The sequence below is a fragment of the Antechinus flavipes genome, chromosome 2 (genome assembly GCF_016432865.1).
Source record: "Antechinus flavipes isolate AdamAnt ecotype Samford, QLD, Australia chromosome 2, AdamAnt_v2, whole genome shotgun sequence".
Taxonomy (NCBI): Eukaryota; Metazoa; Chordata; class Mammalia; order Dasyuromorphia; family Dasyuridae; genus Antechinus; species Antechinus flavipes.
Window position 1 is genome coordinate 637,872,625 of NC_067399.1, and position 13,710 is coordinate 637,886,334.

A 13,710-nucleotide genomic window follows, 5' to 3' on the forward strand; every position below is an offset into this window, starting at 1 on the left:
ATCTACTTTCAGTTCCCACAGCCTATCTCTGGATGCGGATGGCTCTCTCAATTACAAGTCTAGTGGAATTGGCCTGAATCACCTCCTTGTTGGAAAGAGCCAAGTCCATTAGAATTGATCATCACATAATCTTGTTGTTGTGTACAATGTTTTCTTGATTCTACTCATTTCCTTTGGCATCAATTCCTGTAAGTCTCTCCAGGTCATTCTGAAATCACCTTATTGATAGTTTTTTATAAAACAATAATATTCCATGACATTCATATATCATAACTTATTCAGCCATTCCCGAACCAGTTTCTAGTTCCTTGCCACTGCAAAAAGGGCTGCTACAAACATTTTTGTATATGTGGGTCCTTTTCCCTTTTTTATAATTGCTTTGGAATATAGGCCCAGTAATGCCATTGCTAGAGCAAAGGATAGGCACAGCTCACAGCCCTTTGGGCATAGTTCCCAATTGCTCTCTAGAATGGTTGGATCAGTTCACAACTCCACCAACAATGTATTGGTGTCCTAGTTTTCCCACACTCTCTTCAACCTTTATCATTATCTTTTCCTGTCATTTTAGTCAATCTGAAAGATACCTTGAAATTGTTGTAATTTACGTTTCTCTAATTAATCTTTAGTTAATAGTTATTTAAAACAATAAAAAACAAAATTTAAAACAAAAAAGATTTCAAAAAATTAACAAAAATCTATTTTCTCTCTTTCCTTTAGCCTCATAAGAGGAAAAAAAACTAAACCTCTTATGAATTATTAGTAAATATGTAACAAATATAGTTGAACCAAAAATAATTCTTTCATTGGATATTTTTTAAAATACCTTTTTATTTTTCAAATATATGCAAAAATAGTTTTTAACATTCATCTTTGCAAAACCTTGTGGTCCAAATTTTTTCCCCTACTTCCCCCCACCTACATAGTTATCAAGAGATCCAGTATATTTTAAATATGTGCAGTTCTTCTAAGCATATTTCCTTATTTGTCATGCTGCACAAGAAAACTGATATCAAAAGGTGAAAGAAAAAAAGACCAAGCAAACAACAACAAAAGTATAAATACTATGCTTTGATCCACATTCAGTCTCCATAGTTCTCTTTCTGTATTTGAATGGCATTTTCCAACACAAGATTATTGAAATTTGTAATGGACATGTTCAGAAAACGTATGTTTCAATCTTTATCCTTAGTTTATTATTTCTCTTTCAAAAGGTGAGTAGCATGCTTCATCATGAATCATCTGGATTCCTTGGCTGGTCATTTTGTTGATTAGAGTACTTAAGGCTTTCATAGTTGTTTTTGTCTTTTCAATGTGGTTGTTATTTGTAAATAAAATTGTTCTTCTGATTGTGCTTATTTCACTTTTTCAGTTCATATAAGCTTTCTGGGCTTCTCTGAAATTGTCCCTTTCATCAATTTTTACAGTACGTGCCACCAGTGAAATCCCTGCTCCAGTCCCACTCCTGATCTCTGTATTCAGACACTTTATTCAGGACACTATCATGAGATCTTTAAAAATGGTCTCTGGGATCTGTCTGCTTAAGTGTTCTCAATCATCTTTTTTCTTTTAGATTTTCTTCCACATAAGTCTATGCAAGTTGTGGATCTTGGTTCCATGTACCATGTGTTTAAACAGTATCTATATCCTATTTATCTTGCTTCATCCAAAAAAAAAAAAAAAAAAAGCTTGTTTTGTGACTTCTGACACTTTTCTACCTAACCATCTTGTCTCAATGATATTTTCTTTGTTTTACTTTGCTTAGATTGATTTTGGTAAGTCTTCTAATACATGACATTGTTGCTATTCTAATTCTTTTAACAGGTGAATAATATTAAAAAGAGGATGGCCTTCATTTCCAAAATATATAGAGAACTGACCCTAATCTATAAGAAATCAAACCATTCTCCAATTGATAAATGGTCAAAGGATATGAACAGACAATTCTCAGACGAAGAAATTGAAACTATTTATAGACATATGAAAATATGCTCCAAATCATTATTGATCAGAGAAATGCAAATTAAGACAACTCTGAGATACCACTACACACCTGTCAGATTGGCTAGAATGACAGGGAAAGATAATGGGGAATGTTGGAGGGGATGTGGGAAAACAGGGACACTGATACATTGTTGGTGGAATTGTGAACACATCTAGCCATTCTGGAGAGCAATTTGGAACTATGCTCAAAAAGTTATCAAGCTGTGCATACCCTTTGATCCAGCAGTGTTTCTACTGGGCTTATATCCCGGAGATCAAAGAAGGGAAAGGGACCTGTATGTGCCAAAATGTTTGTGGCAGCCCTGTTTGTAGTGGCTAGAAGCTGGAAAATGAATGGATGCCCATCAATTGGAGAATGGTTGAGTAAATTGTGGTATATGAACGTTATGGAATATTATTGTTCTGTAAGGAACGACCAGCAAGATGAATACAGAGAGGACTGGCGAGACTTACATGAACTGATGCTGAGTGAAATGAGCAGAACCAGGAGATCATTATATACCTCAACAACGATACTGTTTGAGGATATATTCTGATGGAAGTGGATCTCTTCGATAAAGAGAGCCTTAATTGATCAAAGATGGACAGAAGCAGCTACACCCAGAGAAAGAACACTGGAAAATGAATATAAACTGCTTGCATTTATGTTTTTCCTCCCGGGTTATTCATACCTTCTGAATTCAATTCTCCCTGTGCAACAAGAAAACTGTTTGGTTCTGCACACATATATTGTATCTAGGATATACTGCAACCCATTCAACATGTAAAGGACTCTTGCCATCTGGGGGAAGGGGTGGAGGGAGGGAGGGGAAAAATCGGAACAGAAATGAATGCAAGGGATAATGCTGTAAAAAATTACCCTGGCATGCATTCTATCAATAAAAAATTATTAAAAAAAAAAAAAAGAGGATGGCCTGTTAATTAATTTTAGTTCTGTATCACCACAATCAGATATTGGGTATTTTACACGTTCTAGAGTGGTCCATTTAAAAATGCATCCAATTGTAAACATTGTGACCTAGTCAGAAGACCTGAATTCAGATTCTGCCTTGTAATCTTACTAATGTAACTTGGACAAGTCACTTACTCTTTTAAGTTTGATTCACTTACTCTTTTAAGTTTCTGGTTCCTCACCTGTAAAGTGGGGATAACAGCACCTGCCTCCCTGGGTTGTTGTTGAGGATCAAATGAGATAACATATGTAAAGGGCTATGTAAAAGATAATCATCATCATCATCAAATTTTTTTTTGTTTTTCTGTTTGCTCATAGTAATCACAGGCCAGCAACGAGGTGGTGTCATCTCAGCGAAAACGCGAATTGATGTTCTCGTGGAGAGTTTCCGAAGAAAACAGCCTTTTACTCACTTCATTTCTTTCTCCCTCAACCAACCTGAAGTTCAGGAAGGGTTCTTGAAGTTCCAGGAGAAAGTCTTAGAGAAGTGTTCAATGGTAAGTAGCAGCTGAGATGTTAGCATCACACTGTTCATTATAGATTTTCTCTCTCTAGCCTCTTTTCCACCTCCTGGATTCCTCCAACTCTCTTCTAAAATCCCGCCTTCAACAGGAAGCCTTTCCCAATCCTTCTTAATTCTAGTATCTTCTCTTGCTGATAATAGTTTGTACAAAGCTCTTGTCATGTTGTGTTGTCTCTTTCATTGGGTGATGAGTTCCTTAAGAGGAGGGACAGTCTTTTACCTTTCTTTGTATCCCTAGCACTTAGCATAGTACCTGGCACATAATAGATACTTACTAAATATGTGTTGACTCATTGATATATGAATGTATTACAGTATACTATTGTGTCATAAGAAATTTCAAAAGAGATGACCAGAGAATCATAGGTAGCATGAAAATTGAGGATAAGTAATAGAGAACCAGAGAACAATTTGTACAAGGACAACAACGTTGTAAAGAAAAACAATTTTGAAACTCTCAAGATCTTTCATAAATGCAATGACTAATCATGTTTCCAGAGGACTTAGAATGAAGTATGTTACTCATTTTCTGACAGAGATGTGATATTCAAAGTAGACAGAGCCTCTCTGTGCATTTGTTTTGCCTAACTATGCTTATTATTTTTTTACAAGTTTTTTTCTTTTTCTTTTTCTTTTTCATTATGTTTTCAGAGGAGAGCAGGCTTTGATAAAGAAGGAAAGTTAACACAATCATTAAAACTTTTTAAATGCACAGAAAAGAAGTAAGTTCAGAAAAAGAAGCACAGGCAAACAGACAGATTTGAAAGCAACTGAATTTAAGTGCTTTTTTTTTTTTTTAAAGCTAGTAGTTGAAATGGGACTCAGTATCATATACACACTTTTTCTTTTAATGTTCTACTGTATGGAAATTTCCTTTTAAAAATATATGTAATGCTTCTGTTAAAAATTCAAAAATCATATAAATAAAAAGATACTCTTAAATATTATGTCTATCTAAAACCAAGAGTTAATATATGGCTTTCCAATAAGATCAGGACAAAACAAGGATTTTTACCATCACAATTATTATTTGATGTAGCTTTAGACAGGTTGGTTACAGAAAATAAGCAGAAAAAAATTGAGGTAATATGCATAGGCAGAGAGTAAGACAAAGGCAAACAGTATGATTGTTTACTTAAATAATTCCAATAATTTAGTGGAAAAAATAATCAAAACAATAAGTAACTTCAGAAAAGTAGCATGGTATAAAGTTAACACACAAACATCAGCCTTTCTGTATAATGCTCACAAAAGCCAGGGAGAGGAGACAAAAATAATTCCGTCCAAAATTAAATATAGTATACACAATTGTCTGGAACTCAGTCTATCTAAGACTCATGTGAACATAACTACAACACTCTTTACAGAAATATAAAAAGTGAGAATTTGCCAATAGTATTTTTTGATTTTGCCATTATAATGATGGTACTAAAATAAATTGCAGATTAAATGCCATTTTTTACTTAGCAACTGCAGTCTCTGGTTGGCCACTCTCATTCCTCATTTCTGCTTCTCAGGACTTCTGGCTTCCCTTATATCTTCAGCCTTCTGCATGAAGTCTTTCCTAGTCTTCCTTTATTTTAGTGCCTTTCCTCTCATAGTCCCATCAGTTTCTCCCATGTCTGCCTTGTTTTGTTTACATAGTATACTGTCTGCCTCATTAAACTATGGATGCCTAGAGAGCAAGTACTGTTTGTTGTCTTCCTTTATATTCTGAATAGTGCCTGGCACTTAATAGACACTTAAAGAGTTAGAACTTATAAAACTAAACAAAGTGCCAAAATTCACCCGTAAGAACAAAAGATTAAGAATCTCAAGGGAATCTCCAATTGATGGGCATCCATTCATTTTCCAGCTTCTAGCCACTACAAATAGGGCTGCCACAAATATTTTGGCACATACAGGTCCCTTTCCTTTCTTTAGTATCTCTTTGGGGTATAAGCCCAGTAGAAACACTGCTGGATCAAAGGGTATGCACAGTTTGATAACTTTTTGAGCATAGTTCCAAATTGCTTTCCAGAATGGCTGGATGTGTTCACAATTCCACCAACAATGTATCAGTGTCCCTGTTTTCCCATATCCCCTCCAACATTCTGCATTATCTTTCCCTGTCACTCTAGCCAATCTGACAGGTGTGTCGTGGTATCTTAGAATTGTCTTAATTTGCATTTCTCTGATTAATAATGATTTGGAGCATGTTTTCATACGTCTATAAATAGTTTCAATTTCTTCATCTGAGAATTGTCTGTTCATATCCTTTGACCATTTATCAATTGGAGAATGGCTTGATTTCTTATAAATTAGAGTCAATTCTCTATATATTTTGGAAATGAGGCCTTTATCAGAACCTTTGTAAAAATGTTTTTCCAGTTTGTTTCCCTTCTAATCTTGTCTGCATTTGTTTTGTTTGTACAAAAACTTTTCAATTTCATGTAATCAAAATTTTCTATTTTGTGGTCAATAGTGATCTCTAGTTCTTCTTTGGTCATAAATTCCTCCCTCTTCCACAGGTCTGAAGAGGTAAACTATCCTATGCTCTTCCAATTTATTTATAATCTCTGAATTATTTTCTGCAGTTAGCTTTTTTACCTTGGGAAAGGACAGTATTGGTCTGCAGGAATCAAAGAATATCTCGTGAGGGAGGTTGAATGAGTTAACATTTTTATTTTATTATTATTAGGAAGAGAATTTGAACCTCTTTTATTTGTCTCTTTTATGTACAACTTTCTTTTCTTTTAAATAATAAATTCGCCATATTGCTTTTAAATTTGTTTGGTTTGTCAAGTTAATAAGCATTTATTAAGTGTTCACCAAATGCCAGGCAGAAAACTAAATATTTGGAAGAAAAAGAAAGCCAAAACAGTCCTTGGTCTCAAGGTGTGCACATGCTGATGGGAGAAGATGCTATTCACACAACTGTATCCACACAATAAACACAGGGCAAATTGGATATATCCCAGAAGGATTTCATGTATCCTTCCTTCTGTTCTTGTATGTGCATTTCAAAAATGTGTTTCAATGACTTTTTTCTGTTTGGGAAGCCTGTTCTTATCTCCTCTCTTCCTACTTTCTTGCCTTCACTGAGAGAAAAGAAAAACAAAGCCTTTGTAGCAAATGGGCACAATTAGGTAAAACAAATGCTGTCTGTGTTAGAAAAAGTATGTCTCATTTTTTATTTTAATTCATTATCTCTTTGCAGGAAGTGAGTATCATGCTTCATTATTAGTCCTCTGGAATCATGCTTGGCCATTTCATTGATCATAATTCTTTAGTCTTTAAAAACTGTCTTATTTTTTTCAATGTGATCGAGTTGGGATTTTGTTTTGCCTGATTATTTGTGTTTTTAACAGGAGTTTGTTTTTCTTGTTTTCTCAGTGGTGGTGGTGGGGTAACTTGAGAGGGAGAGAAGGTAAATCTTCTTTTGAGAAAAAAAGAAAAAGAAAAAAGAAATCCCCTCAAGTTATTTGTCCTTTGTTGTATAAATTGTTCTCTTGTTTCTGCTCACTGCACTCAGCATCAGTTCATGCAAGAATTCTCATGTTTCTTTAGACCTTCCTTTTCACCACTTCTTACAGTGCAATAGGATTACAGTCATTCATATACTTTAATTTGTTCAGCCAGATCTATATGGATAGAAATGGTCTGAGGTAGGAAAGAAAGAAATCAGAAGAAGGACAAGATTACCAACCTGAAAAAATGATAGTACCTGATCTCAGAAGCTGACAGCGCCTCTCCTTAAAATGATCTTATATTTATTTTGTCTCTATTTATACGTGATTATGCTGTACCCCCAAGGAAAATATAAGCTCTTTGACAGTAGAAGCTGTTAGACTTTGCCTATGTATACTAGCACTTAGGACAATGCCAGACACTTAGTAAACATTCAGTGAATACCTGTCCTTTGATTAATTCTCAAATTATTACCCTTCTATACAAACCCTATACTCCAAACAGATTAGACTAATCGTCCTTCTCCCTATCCACAACCAGTTTTTTCCTGCCTCTACATCCTTGCTCACAATATCCTCTATGACACTGTTTTTAGCTTCTCTTCAAATCTCCTGGTAATTTCCTATTCACCCTTAGAATGACTCAACAAAAAATGGAAAATTACAACTGGCAGAGGGAGTGCTTCAAGAAAAAAGGCATACTAATTCACTGATAGTAGAATTATGAATTGAACTAATAATTCTGGAAAGCAATTTAGAACTTTGTCCAAAAAGTCATTAAACTACACATATTCTTTGAACCCATGATACCACAAATAGGATTATATCCCAAAAAGATCAAGAAAAGAGAAAAGGAATTCATATATGAGCAAAAAACACATAGCAGTTCTATAAACTGAGGGGATGCTCATCACTTGGGAAATGGCTGAACAAATTAAGGCATAAGAATTACCGTAATATCATTGCATCATAAGAAATGGTGAGAAGGAAGGTCTAGAAAAACATGAAAATTTCAGGTATCTCCCTACTCCAGTCCATCTCACACATTGCTGCTGAAATGTTTTTCCTGAAGCACAGATCTGAGCAAGCTACTCCTTTTCTTTGTGACTCTATAGGTTTTCTGCTGTATCTAGGATCAAATATAAACAGCTCTGTTTGATTTTTAAAGGTCTTCACAACAGTGCTCCAACCAATCTCTCCAGCTTCATTGTTGCATTACTCCCCATTCGGCACTCTGTGATCCAAATAGGCCTTCTCTCTGTTCTTCCTTCATGATTGCTGTCTCCAGTCTTTGTGCCTTTGCACAGGCTGTACCTCAAGTCTAAAATGAGCTCCCTCCTTTTGTCTGCCTCATTAGAATCCCCTTTTTTAAAATTGATCTTTTGTAGTAAGTTTATTTATTTTTGTTTTTTTAACTTTTTATTTTCAAAACATATGCACAGATAATTTCAAATTTTCCCCTTCTTCCCTCCACCCCTCTCCTAGTGGCAAACAATTCAATATATGTTAAACATGTTAAGATATATGTTAAATCCAATATGTATAAACATATTTATACAATTTTCTTGCTGCACAAAAGAAATCAGATCAAAAAAAGTAATTAAATAAGTAGGAAAAAAAATGCAAGTGAACAACAAAAAGAGTGAGAATGTTATATTGAGAACCACAATCATTTTCCACATCCTCTCTCTGGGTGTAGATGGCTCTCTTCATCACAAGATCCTTGGAACTGGTCTCAATCATCTCATAGTTGGAAAAAGTCACATTCATCAGAATTGATCATTGTTTAATATTGCTGTTGCTGTATGCAGTGATCTCCTGGTTCTGCTCATTTCACTCAGCATCAAGTCATGTCTCTCCAGGCCTTTCTGAAATCATCCTGCTAGTTTCTTACAGAACAATAACATTCTATAGCATTCATATACCACAATTTATTCAGCTATTCTCCAAGTGATGGGCATCCACTCATTTTCCAGTTTCTTGCCACTATAAAAAGGGCTGCCACAAACATTTTTGCACCTGTGGGTTTCATTCTCTCCTTTAAGATCTTTGGGATATAAGCCCTGTAGAAACACTGCTGGATCAAAGAGTATGCACAATTTGATAACTTTTTGAGCATAGTTCCAAATTGCTCTCCAGATCCCTTCACAATTCCACCAACAATATATCAGTTTTCCTACATCCCCTGCAACATTCATCATTATCCTTTCCTGTCATCTTAGCCAAACTGAGAGGTGTGTTGTGGTATCCCAGAGTTTTCTTAATTTGCATTTCTCTGATCAATAGTGATTTAGAGCACCTTCTCATATGATTAGAAATACTTTTAATTTCTTTATCTGAAAATTGTCTGTTCATATCCTTTGACCATTTATCAATTATAGAATCCTTTCTTCAAGACATAGCTTGCATATCTTTTACATGAAGTCTTTTGTAATGCAATTTACAGTGCTCCCTTTCTCAACAACTTGTTAATTACTTTGTTATTTATTTTTATTTTCTTTACATTCCTTCCATACATCTACTTAGGTCCTTATTTTCTTCCTTTTTTAGAATTTCTTTTGATGCATAGACGTGCTTGTTAACTAGTTGATTCAGAAGGTGAAACTTGAATTGAGTTTTGAGGCTATGGAGGTGAGGGAAAGAAAAACAAAATAGTTCCTCTGTCCATTTGGCAGATGGGTCAAGTATTTGAAAAGTTATATAGACTTGCTTTTTTTGGCTCTGAGGGCTAGACTAAGTAGTAATACTTAGAAGTTGCAAATTGAGGATGTCAGGAAAAATCATCTCATCTTTAGAGCAGTGGTAATTATTTCTCTCCTTGAAGGTTTTCAATCAGAGCCTGTATAATCATTCATCAGTTAAGTTATAATGAAAATTACTTTTATGTATTTCTTAGACTGGATGGCCACTGGGTTTCCTTCCAACTTGTAAATTCTCTAATTGTGGGGAGTAAATTTCAGATTTGGGGATGTACTATACAAGGGTATGCAAATAAGAGATGGATTTTTTTGTGTAAAGAACACCAAGGTTCTTTTGATTGAATCATTGAATGTATGAGGGTGAGTAATATATAATAAATCTGGAAAAGTAGATTTGAGCTATGTTTTTAAAATTTCAATAGTATTTTATTTTTCCAATTACATGAAAAGATAGTTTTCAAAATTCATTTTTGTAAGATTTTGAATTCCAAATTTTTCTCCCTTCTTTACCTTCCTCCTTCTCAAGACAGCAAGCAATATGATATAGGTTATATATGTACAATCATTTTAAACATATTTTCATATTAGTTATGTTGTGAAAGAAAAATCAGAACAAAAGAGCCACAAGAAAAAAAAAGCAAAAAAAAAAAAAAATAGGTAAAAAGTATGTTTCAATCTGCTTTCATTCTCTGTAGTTCTCTCTGGAAGTGGGTAACATTTTCCACCCCAAGACTGTTGGGAATTGTCTTGCATCACTGTATTCTGAAAAGAGCTATATCCATCATAGTTGATCATCACATAGTCTTGCTGTTACTGTGTATAATGTTGTCTTGGTTCTGTTCACTTGACTCAGCATCAGTTCATATACATTTTTCCAGGCTTTTCTGAAGTTAGCCTGCTCATCATTTTCTGTAGGAAATTTTATAATTTTGGGGAATAGTTCCAAATTTTGAGCTGTTTTAAAGTACTTTCAATGGCAAACAGGAATTTGTAATTGATCCTGGAGTCATTTTGGAGTTTATTGAACAGGAGAATGACATAGTAGTGATATTGTGCTTTGGAATTTCACTTTGCCAATTGTATAGAGGATGAAGCCTCATTAGTAGACTGTTGTACTAATCAGGATGAAGATGAAGAACATCTGAACTAACATCGTGGAGAGGAGACAGACGCAAGTGATGTGGTAGAGATACAGCCTACAATCTTTGACAATTAATTGATGCGATATCTGTGGAATAGATGAGAGAACTGAATAGCATACTGAATTTTTGAACCTTGAAGACTGAAGGATAGCAATGTCTTTAGTAGAAATAATGAAATTTTGAAGAGGTAGGTTTATTGGGGGAAATTAATTTATTTTGTACATGATGAGTTTAGGATGCCTTTAGATATGTTCAGTTTTAAATGTCCAGTAGACATTTGGTAATGTAGGGCAGCTAGGTAATGCAGTGGGTAGAGCACTGGGCCTTAAGTCAGGAAGACTTATCTTCCCGAGTTCAAATCTGGCCTTAGATACTCACTAGCAATGTGACTCTGGGCAAGTCATTTCACCCTATTTGCCTCAGTTTCCTCATCTGTAAAATGAGCTGGAGGAGGAAATGTCAAACCACCTTTGCCATGGAAACCCCAAATTTGACCAAGAAGTGTCGGACACAGTTGAAATGACTGAACTACCACCACAATGTATGCTGGAAGTTAGAAGAGAGACTTGAATTAGAACAAAGGCTGAAAGGGTGATATGGTATCAGAAGGAAGAATGCCAGACAGAGTATTGAAGCCCTTAGATTTCTGGCCACAGGCTGGACTTGGGCAGAGGCTTCAAGTTACATTTGAGGAATTTGCCCTCCAGCTCTAGAGAGCTTTGTTAGAGTGGGAAGAAGGGACTTAGGAGGACTTGTTTATCAATGGGGAAGCCAACCAGGTGTGTAAGGAAGCTCTGGTCTTTGCTTCTCGGTCCGCAGGCTTGGCTTTATTGGTAAAGTCTAGGCAACTATCTCCAGGAGGTTTTATCTATGCGTATTTCTACTCTTTGGAAAGTAATGGGAAGGTATGTAGCAGTTCCTCCTTCAGAACTTTGTAGTATGCTATAGAAAACCAGGTGGCTCATTTAGTAGTTTCGATACCTTTGTCAGCAGCAAGAAAGGAGGACCGTCTCATGGGAATGAGGACTAGGTCATGTACCTAGAAGTGGCCATATGAGGCCTTGGAAGTGAAAAAGGAAGTTCAGTCTGTTTGGATGAAAAGAAAGCATGCTACCTTTTTCTCTTCTTATACAGTTCTCTTTAAAAAATAGGGAGGGCAAGTTTCTCTACAGGTAGGAATGATTAAAACTTATTGATTTCCCCAGAATATTTAAAGTGGAGGGAAAATCATAGTATTTAACTATTACCACAACATTTTTAGAGCAAAAAGGGACAAGAAATTAACCAGCTCTTATTTTACTCAGGTTCAGTTGCAGTTCATCATATAGCTTTGCTTTCCTTCTAGTAAGATATCCTATTATATTACATTGATTAATATTCTCAAAGTCTTAGGTACGCCTGAAATTCCTGAGAGGTGAAAAACATGGTTTTGTGAGTTTATTTTTTTGTCTCTGACTCTAGGATATATCCCCATCTCCTAGTCTTCTGAATTGTTGACTCTTTAAACATTGCAAATTGTGATCTATACCCTTTGTAATCCTATTTTTGGGTAATGTAATACCAGGCCTTGGAAAATTAAATAATTGAATTTAGCCTTTATTTATTAAGCATTCTCAAGCATTTATTAAGTGCTTACTATGGGCAAAGCAGTGTGTTTTTCCTGATCTTTCAACTTTTAATGTCCTTTCTCCCAAATTATCTTAGATTTAACTACTTAATATATATTTATTTTTCATAACTTTCTCCTCCATTAGAATGTTAATTAATTCTGTATAAGGATTGTTTTATTCCTTGTATTTGTATCCCTGGTAGCTGGAACAGTGCCTGGCACATAGTTGCTAAATAAATGTTTATTGTTTTTTTTTTTTTTGGCTGAGGCAATTGGGGTTAAGTGTCTTGCCTAGGGTCACACAGCTAGGAAGTGTTAAGTGTCTGAGGGTAGATTTGAACTCAGGTCCTCCTGACTTCAAGGCTGGTGCTCTATCCACTGCACCACCTAGCTACCCCTTATTGATTGGCTAATTGTACTAAGCACTTGAAATAGAAATAAAAAGTTAAAAAAAAAAATCCCATGTTCTGTAGGTCTGTAGGATGCAGTGGCGTATAGTAAAATATCTTTTCAGTTGATAAAACCAAATCTGTTTCTTGTGTTTAACCATTTTATGGTTCCAAGAACTTTGGTTGGTGAGAACTTTCTTTTCCAGGTCTTTGGTTGTTGTGGCTCCAAAGGGATTGGTGTGTGTAGTAACTGAAAGGACAGTTGCCAGATTGTTTTCATAAAGCTTTTTTCCCTTGCATGATGGCTTCCATGTTGGAAGCAGAATAGGTGGGAGGGAGGGGAGAACTCTTCCCAGAGTGATTAGGCTTTCTTGTTCATTGGTAACAGCTGGCTAGTAGATGGTGCTTCACATTAATCAGAAGAGTCCTTTGTTATCATGCTGAAACATAAGGTTGTAAGCTATATTTTAGAAATTGTTTATTTTCCCAGCTTTTGTGATATTGCTAGCCGTCTGGATTGGAAAGTAGCATTAGATATTTCTTTTTCTAGGTGTTTGCATTGGCTAATCATCTGGGTTGCTTGTCTATGGTCAACAGTCAGCTGATTTCCAACTTGAGTTTTATAATAGCTGTGATTGAAATGTAGAGTGGGAGGGATCTATTATGCCTTTCACAATCCACAAAAGTTTGACATTTTCAATTTCTGCTGAGCTTTAGTTTTTTGTTGATTGTTCATGCTGATAGCAATGCCAGCAGTTCTCCCCCAGTGGAGTCCAGAGTACTGGATTTAAAAAAGAAATCAATCAAGCATCGGTGATAACATGGGAATTGCTAATGGTAAATCACAGAACAGAGGATTTCAGCAAGAAGTTTGAAGCAATGGTGTTGCACTAGACTGAGATCTTTAAAATTAGGAAATGACCATTCCCTTATAGTTGTGTTTTAT

At 35.4% G+C, this 13,710-nt stretch overlaps 1 protein-coding gene across 3 annotated transcripts in view; it reads left to right on the plus strand.

Moving 5' to 3' along the window:
* ASCC1 (activating signal cointegrator 1 complex subunit 1) overlaps positions 1–13,710 on the plus strand; it is a 90,130-nt gene that overhangs the window by 22,342 nt on the left and 54,078 nt on the right. For all 3 annotated transcript variants that reach the window (XM_051982185.1, XM_051982182.1, XM_051982184.1), the window contains exon 5: positions 3,272–3,450. In XM_051982185.1, coding sequence (XP_051838145.1) covers positions 3,272–3,450 — 179 coding nt within the window. The remainder of the gene's footprint in view (positions 1–3,271; positions 3,451–13,710) is intronic.